The following is a 16,411-nucleotide window of genomic DNA, read 5'->3' on the forward strand; positions in this document are numbered from 1 at the left end:
CGGTCAATATAACAATTTAGTGCATGTATATTGTACATTCGCTCTTCGGCCTTTTCGCATTTTAACCGGTTTTAAGGAACAGATTAAGGTCGATAAGCGGGGTACCACTGTGTGTGTGTGTGTGTGTGTGTGTGTGTGTGTGTGTGTGTGTGTGTGTGTGTGTGTGTGTATATATATATATATATATATATATATATATATATATATATACATACACACACACACACACACACACTTAATTTTAACAACTATTAACAACTGTCTCATTTACACACTACAGGGAAAACAGAATTTTATATATTTATGCTGCATATACACAAAAAATATGTACCTGCTCACTGGAGCACTACAAAATGCACGTTTATACAGGACAGCTGTTTAAAAGCACAGAGTGACCACTATAGTATTAATAGACCCCCTTTCTCCTTTGTGAATAAGAATATCTTCAGCTGTCTCAACCCTTGTCTCAACCTGATCTTACAATTTCAAAGTGTGCAGGGTATCAGCTACATAATGAGTGGCCACTTACAGCACAAGGAATTAACAAATAGCAGACTTTGTCATCTTGACAGATTTATTCTGAGTAACTGGTTGATCTTGATTAGGGTGATGGTGGATCCAAAGCTTATCCCATAATGCTGGGCACTTGATTGGAGTAAACACTAGATGGAATGCCAGTCCAGCCAAGGGCACCAATATCCATCCACATTCACATAATCATATCTAAGAGTAGCCAACCTATGTGCTGGCATACAAGCATAATCAGTCAGAATGAACCAGGTATGTAACCAGTAAAATGTATAATAATACAAAACATTTGATCCTGTTTAACAACCATTACAAAAATAAATAATAATAAAGATGAAAGCTATTATCCAGGAAGTTTAATAAATTGTGTACATTATAAAAATGATTTCTTTTTGTAAAAAAAAAATGCCAGTCAAGAGGTCTTCTATTACAAATTTATTTTGAGTAAGAAACACAAAAGTGACAACAAACAACATGGCACCAAAAGTGGCACTGTTCTGTTCAATCTTCATTTAGCACCTGTATGCTTTGATTATATCCATATATTCATTCATACAAAAACGATTATGCTTGTCAATCTACTAACAAAAAATGAGTAGAAATGTGAAATATGTGGATTATAAAACTGGCTGATCTACCCAGCATAAGTACCATTTTTGGCATTTTCTGCTCCCTATCGTAGTACCACTGTCTGTACCGCAACTCTACTCTGCCCACATATGCAGCTGTGTTTGATGGTAAACATTTCTGACCATGATTATTCTTCAGTCAACTTTAGTCCACAGTACCAGAGTAAATTACCATAAAAACGGTTTAAAATCCTAGTCAAACCCTGTCTCACATTAGTTTAGTCATTTAGCAATGCATTTTACACACAGTAAAGATGTACTGTAAAGAACACATGTTCAGTACTAGTTGCCATAATATTAGAAAGCTTCCCCTTATGTTTTAACATTTCAGCTGTGAAAGCTCAAGATTGCAACGATTTGAGAAAATACAACTTAGTAACACCACTTTCTAGCTGCCTTGTCAAAAACATCCAAAATCCTTTAAAAAGTTGCTATTTTTTTCTGTAAAAAAAAAAAAAAAACTAGTTAAAGTGTCTGTTCACTTAGTTTTTCTGTAAAAAAAAAAAAAGTATCTAATGGAAAACTTGAATTTTCATAACGAAAATACAAAACTGCAACATTTTTAGAGATCAAAAGAACTAGCGTTTGGGCAGGATGAGTTTTGCCAAGGCAAATATTTTCATAGGATATAAAGAGGCCTCAGAGATTTTCCTATGTTAATCGGAGTATAGTGCTTCCTGCATAATTTCATACAATTTGCAAGAAAAAAGTGTCAGGAAATGTTTGGAGAGGAAAAAAAAAAAAACAGCACAGTTAGGGAGGCCAGACCCTGTTGTATTCTGTTGGTGAGACTGAACTAACTTTAAAATTACTCAATGTGCTAAATCTGAGTTGTGCAAGACGTCCAGCTTTATACAGAAACCCTGTTCCTGCCGGCGAGGATAGATGCCAAATATAAAGAGCTATCCTGCAGCAATACCAAGTGTTACATCTCAGTCGCTTTCTGAATGAGGCTCACAGTTATCATATGATTAAGTCACATAGAGGTTTCATTCATTCACTCAATCACTCACTGGTTCACTCATCCATGCCACACACAGAGACACTTATCCTGTGATAACTTTTGCTACATGACATCCACAAAAAACTCGCTAGGGTTTCCCATGGCCAGGTGGAAAGACTGCCTGGAGGCTGTGAGCTCAGGTGGAACAGAGGCCAGGTCACGTGTAGGTGGAGCTCCAGGAGGTCCTCCAGGATTGTTGGGTGGAGGCAGACCTGGGTGTATCGGTGTTCCAGCTGTCTGTGGATGAGCTCCCAGCGCTGGGTGTGGATGTGGGTGCTGTGGTACCATCATTACCATCATGGGATTGTATGGAATCGGAATGCCAGGTGGGTATGGAGAGAGGTGAGGCGGAGGTGCCCGATGATGTGAACGCTGACTGGCATGACTGTGCTCACTTGGCGTGGCTGAGCCATGGTCCCTCCTTAGACTGCTACGCACCGAGTATTCAGATTCACTGCCACTGCCTGAACGTGAGTCAGCTCCACCCCCATTGGGAGATTTGTCGTCACGTGTGCTGCCAGCCACGGTGCTGCCACTCTTACTGCCCCTCCTTCTCTCACCTTCACTTCGAGTGGAGCCACTGCTCCGACTCCCTGTAGACACAGAAGAACCTAGAAGTTATTAAAATGCATACATCCAATCAGTCATGTCAGTCGGGCAGCAAAGGGGTTCAAAAAGTAAAATAATGTTAAGCGTTGTCAATCAATATGCAGGTTTTAATAGGATACTGATTCTACTGGAAAAGAGAGCATTGGGTCATGATTGACTGAGATAGCATCTGAAAAAAAGACACTCATTCTGCCAGTGGAGAATATTTAAATTGAAATTACCGGCAAACTTTAAAAACATCTACCCTCATGCATACATTCACAGAGAATAGAAAATACAGAAGAGAGTGTTTTTTTACCCTCACTGTGCTGGCTACCCGTGCTGCCAGGGGCATAACTGTAGCTAGAGAGCTCATGGTATGGAGGTGGCTGACTCGAGTATGGGTGAGGGTACTGGTATGGGAAAGAGTGAAGCAGGGGCCATGGTGTCGCCCCTGGTAATGGGAGAGGGGCAAGTGTGTCTTGGTCTGAAGCTCCACTGGAACCATCATTATCATTAAGGGACAGATTTGCCATGTCTGAGAATTAAGAAGAAAACAGGAGTCAAAAACATAAAAGATAAACTGTACCACTGCTGGTATATTTATAGTGTCAACAAAATTGATTAGGGTTTTTCTCCCTGATTTATTTTTCTTATCAAACTTACTGCAAGCTTACTGCACAGATTTTGGAAACCAAATTGTAGCACTTACAGTTCTCACAGTCGCTGAAGTCTCCAAAGATATAGTAGCACTGCTCTGAGAAAGTGATCTTATTGACAGTATGTCTAATAAAACCAGCCTTCAGGAGATTACTGGCATATTTACGGGCCTCTCGGCGATCCTGAAAGCCTTCTATGTGATGGTAGAGCCACTCCACCACGTCCGAGCCTGCACATTCCATATCATTTTTGTCAGTTATGCCTGCTAGATAGACCTTTTATTTTTCCAATCTGAATTAGCAATAATCTAATTCTATATAAATAAAAAAAAAATCGTATTCATATATAAACAATATTGTATTCTTTTAAATAAAGGAAATTCCCACGATAAAGTTTCCTTTAAATGTTTTCCTTACCCAGGAATGCATTAGGGATAGTGATCTTTAGCCACATCCTGTCTCTCACTTCTAGACCTGATTCAGGAGAGGCCATAGCTTTTGCCACAGATGCCATATCAGAGTGAAGAGACAGGTTAAACTCATCAAAACCTACAGACAAATTACAAGAGGGGCATGAGACATACATATGTGAAAGGCATTAACTTTTATAAAAAGTTGGTAACACATACATAGAATAACGGCATAAAATGTGTTATAGCACAAAATATTCATAGAATATGAAGAAGCCAATAAGATGATAACCAATAAAGAGTTTATATGCAACATATACATACGTTCAGTTTCAGTGACAGATGAGCTGGAGGTGATTGTACTGCCTGGGTAAGGTGGGTACACTCCCGTCATGGCTACCGAATGCGTGACCCAGGCCGCAGGGTCTATAGGTCTGATAGGCTCATCTGACAAAAAGCGGGAAACAAAAAACCTCTCAATTTCTTTTCCTTATATACTTCCTGCCAAGCTGATGGGCTAAGTAACAAATGCAATCAACATGCAATATCAGGTAATCTGACCCTCATAGAAATCACTTAGTATAATACAATGCAATTTTAAATTGAATTTGAAATGACTCACTACGTGGAAGTGTGAAGTAGCCTTGAGGTGAGGGGTCCCAGCATTTAGCTACTGTAAGAGTGATTGGTCTGAAACAGAATTCGAAACATATAAGCCATGTTACACTACATTATCCATGTAACCATATTCATTTGTCTTTACACACTGACAAAAATGAGATGCCTCACCCTGGTTTGTGCACAATCTCCCGTAGTACCCTGACCGCATCGTCATTGCTCATGTTCTCAAAATTAATATCATTCACCTGTGAAGAAAAAGTCAATATAATTTATAACAACATTATACCACTTTCTATATAAAGCTGAGTAGCTACAATACATTTACTGCAACAAAATGCTGAATTAGTTTCAGACCCACTGTTCATCAATAACAAAATTATACAGGGTTGTAATTCTTGTTTTTATTATACTCTCATCGAGCACTTTCCCATTAAACAGATTTAATTCTTCATGGCATGGATTGCACAAATTTTTTTTTCAGATTCAAAATCATATCTGACACGAATGCAACATTTCAATTCCAACAGATTTCCATGTGACTTTTTTATGCTGTGAATCTCCTGCTCTTCCACATCCCAAATGAGTTCGATCGGAGCCACTGAGGAACACTCAACAATCATGTTCATGAAACCAACTTGAGATGACTTTTGCATTGTGACACAGAGCATTATGATGCATGAGTATTGCAGACTATGGCATTCAAACAGTGATTGATTGGTATTAACAGTCTTAAGTGCTGAGAAAACAACGACCCAATTACACCACCCCCATAAGCCCCCATGTTTGGTGTACAGGAGTTCCTAATAAAGTACTCTGTGAGTTGGCCATATGGTGACATCATATCAACCCATATGACACATGTCTCTTTGTCTGTCTTGTGTGTAAAGCTGAAATTCACACAATCTTTTAAAACAACAAACTAATGAGAAATTAGCTGGTGATTTTGAGGTCATCTCCCTCACCTGAAGCAGCATGTCACCCGGCTCGATTCGCCCATCGGCAGCCACTGCTCCTCCTTTCATTATAGAGCCAATGTAGATGCCGCCATCGCCTCTCTCGTTGCTCTGGCCCACAATACTGATGCCCAGGAAATTATACTTCTCTGTGAAACACAAACAGTAAACAGTCGAGCTAATTAGGAAACATTACCATTCAGATTTTTTATATTTTAAAATAAAATGCAACAGAGTGGTGGAGCTGGAGTGAAAGCTGGGGCTACAGGTATAGAAATGGGGTACTTTTAAAGGAATTTAATCAACACTTTTTGAGATTTAAACAGTGCTGAGGGATAAGTAAACCTATAACAACACAATTAAAAACACATTTGCACCAAAAGTAAATGTCATGAATCTGAAATATACCAACCCATGTTTAGAGTGACTGTGATGATGTTCAGTGACATAGTTGAGTCTGTCACACTACTGAAAGATGATGCCTAGAAGAAAGTTAAAAAGAAAAAATTTAAGAAAACAGAAAAGCAAATCCATGTGTCTGATGTAAAAACTAAGCTCCATGTATTTGATGAGAAGTGTGCTGTACCCTCTCCAGCCTTGGAGGACGCTGTTTCCTGCGTCTGCGGTGTCGCTTTAGCAGCCTAGAGGCAGTGCTCTGTTCTGTTGAACTACTAAACCTGCACACAACATTAATTTCAGCATCAGGCACAGAGAAAGCAGAAATCAAAAACACCACACTTTAAACTGTCACAGATGCATTATTCAATAGTATCCTATGTGTCAAAAAATATCAACGCAATAACCAGAATTTCCTTTCTTTTTTTTTTCTCTCTGCGTTTTACCTGCTCATGGTGTCATCATCATCAGAATCACAGAAGCTGGTTGTCTCCAGTTCACTGCTCATCACTGTGGTGGCACTTTCATAACCTGCCAAGTGCCTTTCCAAACGTGACTGGCCGTTCATACGTGACCCTAAAGTTAAAATGAAAATAGAGGCAAGAGAGTGAGATTAAGATATCTAAAACTTAGATAAATGTTTCTTACTCATATTCAGATCAACAGCTTATCTGTCAAGACATGGGTCATATCGCACCGTGCTCCATGCTCTCTCTGTGGCGAGGCCTCTCTCTCCTGAAGGACACGACAGACTCTGTCTCTGTCTGTTCATCCAGCGTCTCCACACTGCCTGCAGCGTTCGGACTGCAACACCAAGTAAACACACACATGCATTCATTTCGTGCCATGGAGTTTGCAACTTTAAATAACATGTATAAACTGTACAATGATCAAAGATGGTCCTAAGGCTGCAAATTATTAGCAAAACATGGTAACACTGTTGCTATTGTCTGAAGTGTATGCTGTAGCTAAAGATCATGAAATTAACTGGGAAACCAAGGTAAATAAAATAAATACCCTGGTAAATAGTAATAATAATAATTAGCCATATTTTATAATTTACCAAATGTAGATCAGCCAAGACCATGTTTTGTATTTGGCATTTGCTTATTTATTTTTGTATAGGAAGTATGAGGTGAATGTAGCTCAAGTCTGCCTCACCCGAAAACCTTTCCATAATGATACAAACAGTATCCGGTACAAATCTGTGTGTCAACACTATTAAAGTAAAATTGGTCTAAGAAAGGGTCAGAAAATGCATACTGAAACGAGGGAGGTCTTGAGTCACCAATTCCCCCAGTCCTCTCAACTGGAGGAGGTGGAAGAGGGGGAGGAGGAGGTGATGGTTGAGCAAGGACCTCCACTGGAGGTGGTGCAGGTTCTGCTGCAGGAACATCTGAGGACACAAGCTAGACAAACAAAAATACAGTTTAGTTTTTCAAACATTTTAATGTAATTTTTTAGTATAAACTCCGTTTTGAAATGTTACTCCGAACTTTCGAGTCACTCACGACTTCTCGCGAACACTCTGATTTTTTGCGAGTTACACTTCCAAAAAAATCCAAATGAAAAATCGCAAGCTATTGAGGTCATGGGTGTCAAGGTCGCGAGTATCGAGGTTCCACTGTATACATAAATAACATCAGCAAGCCTATGTTGCATTATATAACATGTTTATTATTACATTAATATTATTATATTAATTTATACAATTTCTGAACATAAACTACTTTATGGTATGATTTTTATTTCATATGGTTTCAAAAATACCAGGAGTTGGCCTTAAGCCAAGAATTGCAATATCAGTTTTAGTAGCAGAGAAGCTTATTTCATTTCCACAAGTATGTGGCAAAACTTATTTGTGCTGGTTTATTCAACAGAAACAGTCATCAAGGCCAGACTAGGGAGATGAATGATCATCAGCTCTCATAAATGTATCATTTTAATATACAGGTAGAGGTGGGAGGCTGACATAAGTTAGAAGAGACAGCATTGAAAATATATAAGGATTTATGAGTTATGGATTTTGCTTTAACAGATTAAATATACATATTTAATAGCCGCTGCATGTGAGAGCATGGAGCATTTTTTATTTATTTTGTTCTGACACCAGGGTTTGCGTTAGGGTTAGTTGAACGTTGACAAAAAACAAAACGAGATAGTTGTTGACTTCAGGAAAGCACAGAGCGGCCATTCTCCACTGATCATCGATGGATTCTCCGTGGAGATCCTCAAGAGCCCCAATGCTAATTGGTCTTCAACCAGATAGCATTGATTGCCAAGTAGCCGCCTTTAAATGCATCAACCAAAGTTCAGAGACAAACAAGTAAAATTGAGATAAAATGGAATAATGTTTCCAGTCATACTTGTTCACCATACAAATAACTTTTCATAACCCTGTTACACAAGATGTGTGTGTGTGTGCGTGCGTGTGTGTATGTGTGTATAAAGCCACTTTCCATATGTCTGGTTTTAAACAAGCAATTGTTAAAGCGAAGCCAGTTAGAATGCTCCAGTGAGCCCTTAATTCCTTAAGTACAGCACTCAGTCACCTCACATTTAAACACATGCAAAGTGAAAACAAAGACGAGGTAAAACAACATAGGATGTGTTGTAGAATAGCTATTACGTTTGACGCAACAGGCTTTTTAAACTTTTGATCAGCTCCTGAGAATTAACAGTCTGTTGAGTAATTTAACAGTTATAATGAACAAAACTTTACACACCTCAATAGTTCTTAATGGAACACAAATAAAGTTGCCTTTCTGTATGTGACTTTCTCTCACCGGTGGTTAGTTCGGTTCAATCAGTTCAGTCAGCAGCCATTGGCATGTAAATACGGGGGTGTGATTAAAAGAAAAATAGCAAACAAGGAACATATTTACATGTATTTAGTTTAACTTTGTGAGCACTGTTCTTCAAGCCACAGAACCTTTAATGTGGGGTGGGTCTACTTTAGAAATCATAGTCATGTCTGCCATGTAAACCTGTTATGACAGATTCAACAACAGCCCATAAACTGTTTTGAGAAAGGCGATTTTGTTTGTATTCTTCCCCCCAAAGTTTAGTCCTTACTGTATGTAGTAATCACACATAAGCAACAGATGAATAGATCTCAGGCTGAAAATGCAGCAGTAAAAGTAAATCTGATTACGAAGCTGTTGGAAATGTTTTTTTCTCCATGCTACCCTGGGCCAACCTTATCCAGAAATCAAACATCGGTATTTAGGTCTTGAATAGAAATGAGCACTCTGTTTTGCCTAAGAATCTAAAGTAATGTGAACGAAAACAAACAAACAGAAAATTAAAACAATTCTCTTTAACTTGGTCACACAGATTTATGTTCTCTTGGCATTATGCATATGACCTATATGCAATGAATAAAATGAAAAGACTGTTTTGTGATTGCGAGTTCAGATACAGTGTGTGTGGTACTTCGGGTGCATTTGATTTGACTCTGCAAAGCCCAAGCGTACACGCTTTTTGAAAAGTGAGAAACAACAGAGACAAAGCAGCAGGTCACAAATATCCAGTGTCTCTGAATTTCCAAAAAAACAAATAAATCAGCCTTTCACTTGCTGTCAGCATACAAGAAATGACTTAGCTTTGCCTGAGGCTGTTAGCTCCATTTAACACTGCTTAGCTTTGCTAACTACATTTGAGATTCAAACAATAAAAACTTCATTATTTCCAAATCACCACTCACCCCACCCTATTCAAATGATTTGTCTTGAACACATTAAATAAATCAGTTTAAATAGTTGGTAAGAGGCAGAGGACCTTTAAGGAGAAAAAAAAAACACAAGCACTCACCAAATCTTTTAATAGGGTTAAAGGTGTCTGTGCTATTGTGCACCCTCTCTCCAATGAACATGCAATATCCTGATGCTGGTATAGCATTTCCGTCTCACTGGGTTTAGTTTCATCAGATCCTTTAGATCGAGAACACGCTTTTCTTTGGAAGCCTCTCGTGCAGGCAGGATTTCAGTCTCCGTGTAAAAGGCCCGAGATAGACATTTAGAGTTTTCTAAAGTTTTACTTAAGACACTAAACAAATGTGGGCTCCATCAGAATGCTGCAGTGTTTCACTTAAAGATCACAGGTAAAGTCTCCAAACTCAACTCTTCTAATATGAAATGCTCAGTGAACACTAGAGTGCTGCTGCACCTTATGACTTTAGTTTGGTTTGTAAGCATATGATGCACGTCAACAATGTAAAGTCTCAGCAAATGTAGCAAGTGATTAATGAAAAAGCACAAAAACAATGGAAACTAAAAGAGCAAGGAAATGCAGGAAAGAAAAGTCGGATACATACCCAGGAAACCACTCGTCCATTAAAGCAGGGCAGCTTAGCGTTGTCATCAGAAATCTCTTCCTTGACCACTCTGGAACGAGAAGAACAATAGCTCATCAGTATATGATTTATAATAATGGTGATTTGGAAATTTCCCCACTGTGGAACTAATAGAGGAATATCTTATAATAAATGTGGTGAACTACTGCATAGAGTCTTTTTAGGGCCAGCAACAGCCTCGATATCAATTACTCCGACTTTAAAACCCACATGGCTTCATTTTTTTAAATCACAGTGATACACAGTAGAGATCATAAAATAGGTGAGATGGTTGTGGAACACAATAGGGGTGGATAATTAAACAAACATTTCCGCAAAGGCGTTTTTTTGTACCACTCTGCACATACCTTTGCTCGTGACGTAAATTATTTATAAAGCCATTCTAACAAACAACTTTATAGAAACATTACGAAGATTCTTTTCGAGTAGCTCGAATTCCGCATACACTTCATTTCTTTCTTGTTAAACAGCACTCACAGTAATCCTGGAAGAAAATACTCCCATCAGGAAAGAAATGCCTCATCATAGGATTAGTATGATTAGTCAGAGGAGCTTTGTATTACTATGCAGTGTCTCTTCCCACTAAGGCATGGGTTACATGAATTTTAGATTTTTTTTTTGTTTAGTTGTTCTCAATGATCACAATTGCTCTAAAGGAAAAGGTGGATGTAAATCATGTCTGTACTATGCCCCCATGCAACAAACCAGGTGGTCACCTGTCTGTATAACATAATAATAATAATGTTGCTGAAAAATGTCCTAATGTCCAACACGTGTAAAACTGTCAAAACCTATATCTATCAATAATAAGAATGTTTTCTAAATGCATAATGCTATAACAATGCAATATGGAGTAATCAATGAAGCTAAAAATAAATGTAAGAATGTTAATATTAAGTCTTATTTTCGACATCTCAAAGTCCATGATTTTCCTTTTTATCATGCATTTCCCACCTTATACCATAACAGCAACCTCCTGTAGAGGATACTGGTGCATGTGCTTTCTTAAACATTTGACGCCTTCCAGTATTTCTTGTCAAAACTGTTGTGACTCAAGCAACATTACAAAGCAATCCATCACTCTTGGAGGAAAGCACCATCTGCTCTCTTCAACATACATGAGCTCGTCTTTTACAGGAGTGATTAATCAGCATCAATGTGATAGACAGGCGGAGAGAGCATGGCCCTTTCTTTTTAAGACTTATCCTATAATATATGTAATATGCAATTTTTTCCCCCCATATCCACATCAAGGGTATGTTCCTGCCTTGTACCTGCACTGCACTGCACCCTGACAAAAAAGTGGCTACTGAAGATAAATATATAAATGAATGTAAATGTAGAAATGCAGAAAATCTAAATATAATTGTATAGTATACATATGATACTAGCTTTAAACCTACACAAGACTAGCACAGCATGGTGTTAAATAATCTGGTAATGTTCAAAATTAGATTATTAATGTCTAAAAAAACTGTGCTTTATGCTAAAGATTTTCTAAAAGATTTCTAAAAGATCTAAACTAGTGACACAAAAATGTATGTACATTCTAGGGGTGTAACAGTACACTTGTTTGTTCTGAACCGTTTTGGCACAGGACGGTGATTTTTGTTTAGTCTCCGGCTTGCATTTGCAAAAATTTATTATATAAAAATCAAATGGAATAAATTAAATTAATGCAGTACACTTTTTTTATAACATTGATTAAAATGAGTATATATCCATATAGCCCAGTGTGATTTCTAGCAAAATAAATATGATTAATTTAATCACAATAACAAAAGTGTATTGCATTTATTTGATTTATTACATCTTAGGTTTTATATTTCTTATTTAAAGCGAGCAGGCATTTTATATCAAAATTGATTAAAAAAATAAACTGTTAACATTCACAAATGTAAATAATTTTTTTTTTGAAAAATGTAACCTAACCGTGACTTAAAAACCAAGGTACGTACTGAACAGTGAATTTTGTGTACCGTTACACCCTTGGTACATTCCCTTAAATAATTAACTTACATGCATGTGTGTTGTCATGTGTGCTATGCTCACATTTATAATAAAATAGTCCATTGTCAAGCAGAGACTGGAGACTGTGCCAATGTGTTTATTTTGTGTGGCTACACAAAAGACTTCCAACAGGACATTACGTTTCTCATTCACTAACAATGATTTATAGATTATGTTGATACATTTTTTTTTTTAATAAAACCACACTAAGGGATTTTTATTCAGTAGGAGCATCAGTGCGTGAAAGCATGTGTATTGAATCCAGACATTACCACAGTGACATTTTGTTGAGCCTGTTGCTAATAAAATTACACCCACACAAAAAAAGCAAGGATGTTTTCATCATGTACACAATTGTAAATAAACAAATGTGTGAGTGCAGTATTTAGCATGTTGTTGTGTACTGGCTTTTAAATCTAAATCTGGAATGTTACTACACACTTCAATGTTTTTCAGTTTGTAAAAAATGAAATTAAGGCTGTAGGCTGATGCTACATTCCTTTTACTGCACTACAGCCTAATTCAATTTACAAGAGTCTATTGCACATAGCGCATTACTATTCTTCCAACCAATAATGTTCTGTTTGACCAGAATGAAAAAATAAATTCAGAGAATGAGCCTAATCTGGGAGTGTGGAACATGTCCTAAAACTTTGAACATACTGAAACACTTGAGGGGAAGGAAGGGGGAAAAAAACTCCTATAATATAACTCTGATAATGTTATTCTCAGAGAGGGGAAACAAATGTTACAAAATAAAGGAAGAAAAATCCATCCAAAATCATATTCATTTTATCACCTGGGAAACAAAAAAAGTTCTGATCACTCATAGCATGCTCAATGCACTCCACTGTACTGTGTAAATCTAGGTTACGAGATACGGTGGTGCAAAAATAGACTGAAGCACAAGAGAATGTGGGAACAGAGATATGCATCAAAGAACGAGAGAGAAAGGAATGATACTGCTCAAATCCAAGGCTACAGTGCTGCGGAAAATACATTAAGAACGAGACAAGATGAAAGTGGCAACCATCGGCAACCATCCCCCCATCCTTTCGGCACTCTCTTTCCCTCTCGCATGCTCTCCTTCGCTCTGCCCTTCTCTGTCTCGCTCTTCGTGTTGATTCTGCCCAGACACCCAGCAAATGGCCTCTCTCCAAACTACACTACACCCCCGTCACCCCCCCTGCTCCAACCCTTCTCTACCACACACAGGCAGGCTGACAGCTGGCTCCGCGCACAGCAAATCAAAACAGCAGCATCAGAGTGAACCTACTTCCGTACGTTCCCCTCCACCACCGTATCACCTTACAGTCCATCTATGCATTTCTGCACTTCAACAATAACACACGTCATATACACACAAGGCCCATGCTACTGAACAGCACAAAGCAACCAGAAACCCATCAGAAGGTCATATAAAACAAAGCTTGTTATTTCAATGCTCATTAGTACTTCTTTACCTTTATTTAACCAATCTCCTTACTCAAGGCTCATTATATATACACACACACACTACTAATCCATGAATCAAATAGTACACTTCCGGTCTTCGATGAAAATTGAGACATGTCCCGAATTTGTATCCTGATTTTCAAAAGATGCTCACAAGAAGCCTTAACGTACCTGGAGGAAATGTCCTCACTAGTACAGACACATCAGTGATCTCTTAATAAAGACTGATTATACCAACAGAGAAATTGTAGGAATTAAAAAGGTTGATTATACATGGTGGATTATACACCAAATTCCACTATATGGGAAAGATATTAAAACACATCATTAGTATCATTAAGGAGCACTAACGTAGAACCTTAAATCTGAAATGGATGCGTGTAGTCTAATGTAGTGTATAGGTAGCTTTGCCTCAGAATGTGTATTGTTCATCTTCTACACATGAATTTCTTAGTAATAGGAGGCGATGAAATGTCCCTGAAAATTCAAAGGTCTCGGGATGGACAGTAAAAGTGGAACTCCTCATTACAGTCAGTAGTGACTTTAAAATTCCTAAATCCATTTTTTCACAATGGTCCACTTCATAATTGTATGATTTTGGATTCAGTGGTGGGATTTTGGGCAAGAGAACCCACACTCTGGTGCTGGTAAATATGATGTTGACTATTTGGCTTCACTAATAGTTTTTCCTGCACGACATGGATATAACTAGTAGCACCGATTCATCTGCAAAGCACCTCTTCTGAGATGAACAATCATACTCCATACACTGTGTCTGACGAACGTATTAATTCAAATCAATCTAATTTGCATAGCGCTTTTTAACAATGCGCATTGCCCCTGATACGTAGGTTATACAACTTTAATTTATACGTTAGTACCTATAATTTTATCCCTAATAAAGCCAGTGGCAACAATGGCAAGGAAAAAACTCTCCGAGGTGATACGAGGAAGAAACCTAGAGAGGAACCAGATTTAGAATGGAGCACATCCTCATCTACGTGCCACCTTATCACATTGCATTATTAACAGATTCAACTTTACTCAGTTTTAACTCAAAGAATACTTTTCTTCACTACAGACTCGACTCACTGGTAAAACATTGGGTTTTGACAGGTCTACTGCATGATCCTCATGAGGACGTACGTAGTCGAGAAACGAGCCCAGATTTTTGGCTTTCGCCCTCAAAAGTGAGGCAAGGAGGATCCACAATATGACACACGTGAGAGGAATTGAAATTAGGAGACAGACTTGCCAGAAAAGCTTTTTTTCCCCCTCCTTACAGATGTAGTCTACAAACTTAATGTGTTCTAGTCAGATCATGATTCAGTGTTTTTCTTTCTCCAGGCTGCATCCTGTTTGTCCTTCTCACACACACACACACACACACACACACACACACACACACACACACACACTGTATCGTTTAGGTTGTATAGGTTACTATGGTCCGTCTGACATTTAAACCAAACAAATAGGACAAACTACAAACTACTACCTCCATGTAATTAGACTGTGTTTTGTCCTCCAAGCCTACAAGTTTGTGTATGTAAATCGGATTAGACCCACAACTCAGAGGCGCATATTTTTGGGTGAAAATGGAGTTGGAGAACTTTTCCTGCACTGATAATCTTCTACCTTGAAACAATGCTCTATAAAAGCTCGGTCTCTCCTCAGAGCAGTTTAACTGTCAGTGTTTCATGTGAAATGAAGCCCCAAACTATATAGTTTTCCATCGGAGTTACAGTTTCTCCCACACTTTTGGAATAAAAGGACAGTGAGAAAAGTAGCGTGAAGTTTTTTTTCCTCCTGGTTACTTTGTAGCGCTACACTCGCGTCCATCCTCCGCACGGTAACTCTCACACACACACACACACACACACACACACACACACAGCCCCCACTTACTCACCCGAAGTCCTGGTCCATAGACTTGAAGAAGAATTTGTAGTTTGGTTTGTTCAGCACTTGCTTGAAATCCAGCAAAGTGATTTTTTCCGCCGCGATGGGAATCTTCACCAGGTACGGCGTCTCCTCTTCGTCGATGTGATAAATTATTTTGGTTTCTGCCATTTTCTCCAGCCACTTTTTTCTCCCCCCTCTTGTTCCCAGAAGTATGGCAGAGGGAGCTAACCGGCTAAACCCGAGCTAGCTAACAAGAGGTGGAGGAGGAGAGGTGGAGAGGGAGAGGGAGGAGGAGGAGGAATCGAAGGGGGCGACCCGAGTCGCAGCCTACCGAGGAACACTCCTTCAGCCGAAGCCTTAACAAGGAGGGAAAAACAGGAAGAAAGTTGAAAATCGTAAATCCTCTGTCCCTGGTTTAAACTCGAACGCGCATCCCGGGGCTCCAGGTTAACTCTGCGGATGTCTGGTTAAAAAGAGAGAGAGAGAGAATAAGAAGAGACGCCTACTTTTACTCGGGCGGTCCCGGTCAGCTTTCCCACCACTCTAACTTTTCTCCCCCCAACAGCAGCAGCAACAGTGGAGGGGGAACTGGCGCTACCCCGCTTCCCCTCCGCAGCGCAGGCCAACGCGGCGCGTGACGTAACGCAGCTTCAAATGCACGCGCGCTCCCGTACATTTCCAATATTCCCAGATCCCAGTTTTACTGATCCTAACACGTGCATAATCCACTTCCTGAGAATATTACACTTTATTAAAACTGCATTTTAAAAAAAGGAAAAATTTCAAACGATACATTAAATCACAGTTATTGCAGTAGGAATCACAGACTGGTTTAAGGTGGAGGTTGGACTGCATCAAGGATTGGCTCTAAGCCCTTTCCTGTTTGCAGTGGTGATGGAC

General features: G+C 38.8%; 1 protein-coding gene across 1 annotated transcript; it reads right to left on the reverse strand.

Annotated features, from left to right (window-relative positions):
• Window positions 1–948: 948 nt before the first annotated feature.
• Window positions 949–15,722, reverse strand: dvl2 (dishevelled segment polarity protein 2). Its single transcript, XM_046852317.1, has 15 exons — window positions 15,519–15,722; window positions 10,103–10,172; window positions 7,051–7,196; window positions 6,485–6,591; window positions 6,234–6,363; window positions 5,978–6,068; window positions 5,804–5,873; window positions 5,401–5,540; window positions 4,607–4,683; window positions 4,440–4,507; window positions 4,142–4,264; window positions 3,825–3,956; window positions 3,461–3,637; window positions 3,068–3,286; window positions 949–2,753 (listed from the first exon to the last, which is right to left on the reverse strand). The coding sequence occupies exons 1-15, from the start codon at window positions 15,677–15,679 to the stop codon at window positions 2,224–2,226; spliced, it is 2,241 nt and encodes a 746-aa protein (XP_046708273.1). The 5' UTR covers window positions 15,680–15,722; the 3' UTR covers window positions 949–2,223.
• Window positions 15,723–16,411: the final 689 nt, after the last annotated feature.

This window comes from Silurus meridionalis, chromosome 6, assembly GCF_014805685.1.
Source record: "Silurus meridionalis isolate SWU-2019-XX chromosome 6, ASM1480568v1, whole genome shotgun sequence".
NCBI lineage: Eukaryota > Metazoa > Chordata > Actinopteri > Siluriformes > Siluridae > Silurus > Silurus meridionalis.

Excerpts from the sequence above, each read along its gene's own strand:
- dvl2 (XM_046852317.1), bottom strand. The coding sequence starts at position 15,679 with ATGGCAGAAACCAAAATAATTTATCACATCGACGAAGAGGAGACGCCG. Across the intron at positions 6,364-6,484 it reads CAGAGAGAGCATGGAGCACG|GGTCACGTATGAACGGCCAG; the intron begins GTGCGATATGAC and ends TTTTAACTTTAG. Across the intron at positions 3,638-3,824 it reads TATCCCTAATGCATTCCTGG|GCTCGGACGTGGTGGAGTGG; the intron begins GTAAGGAAAACA and ends TGGAATGTGCAG.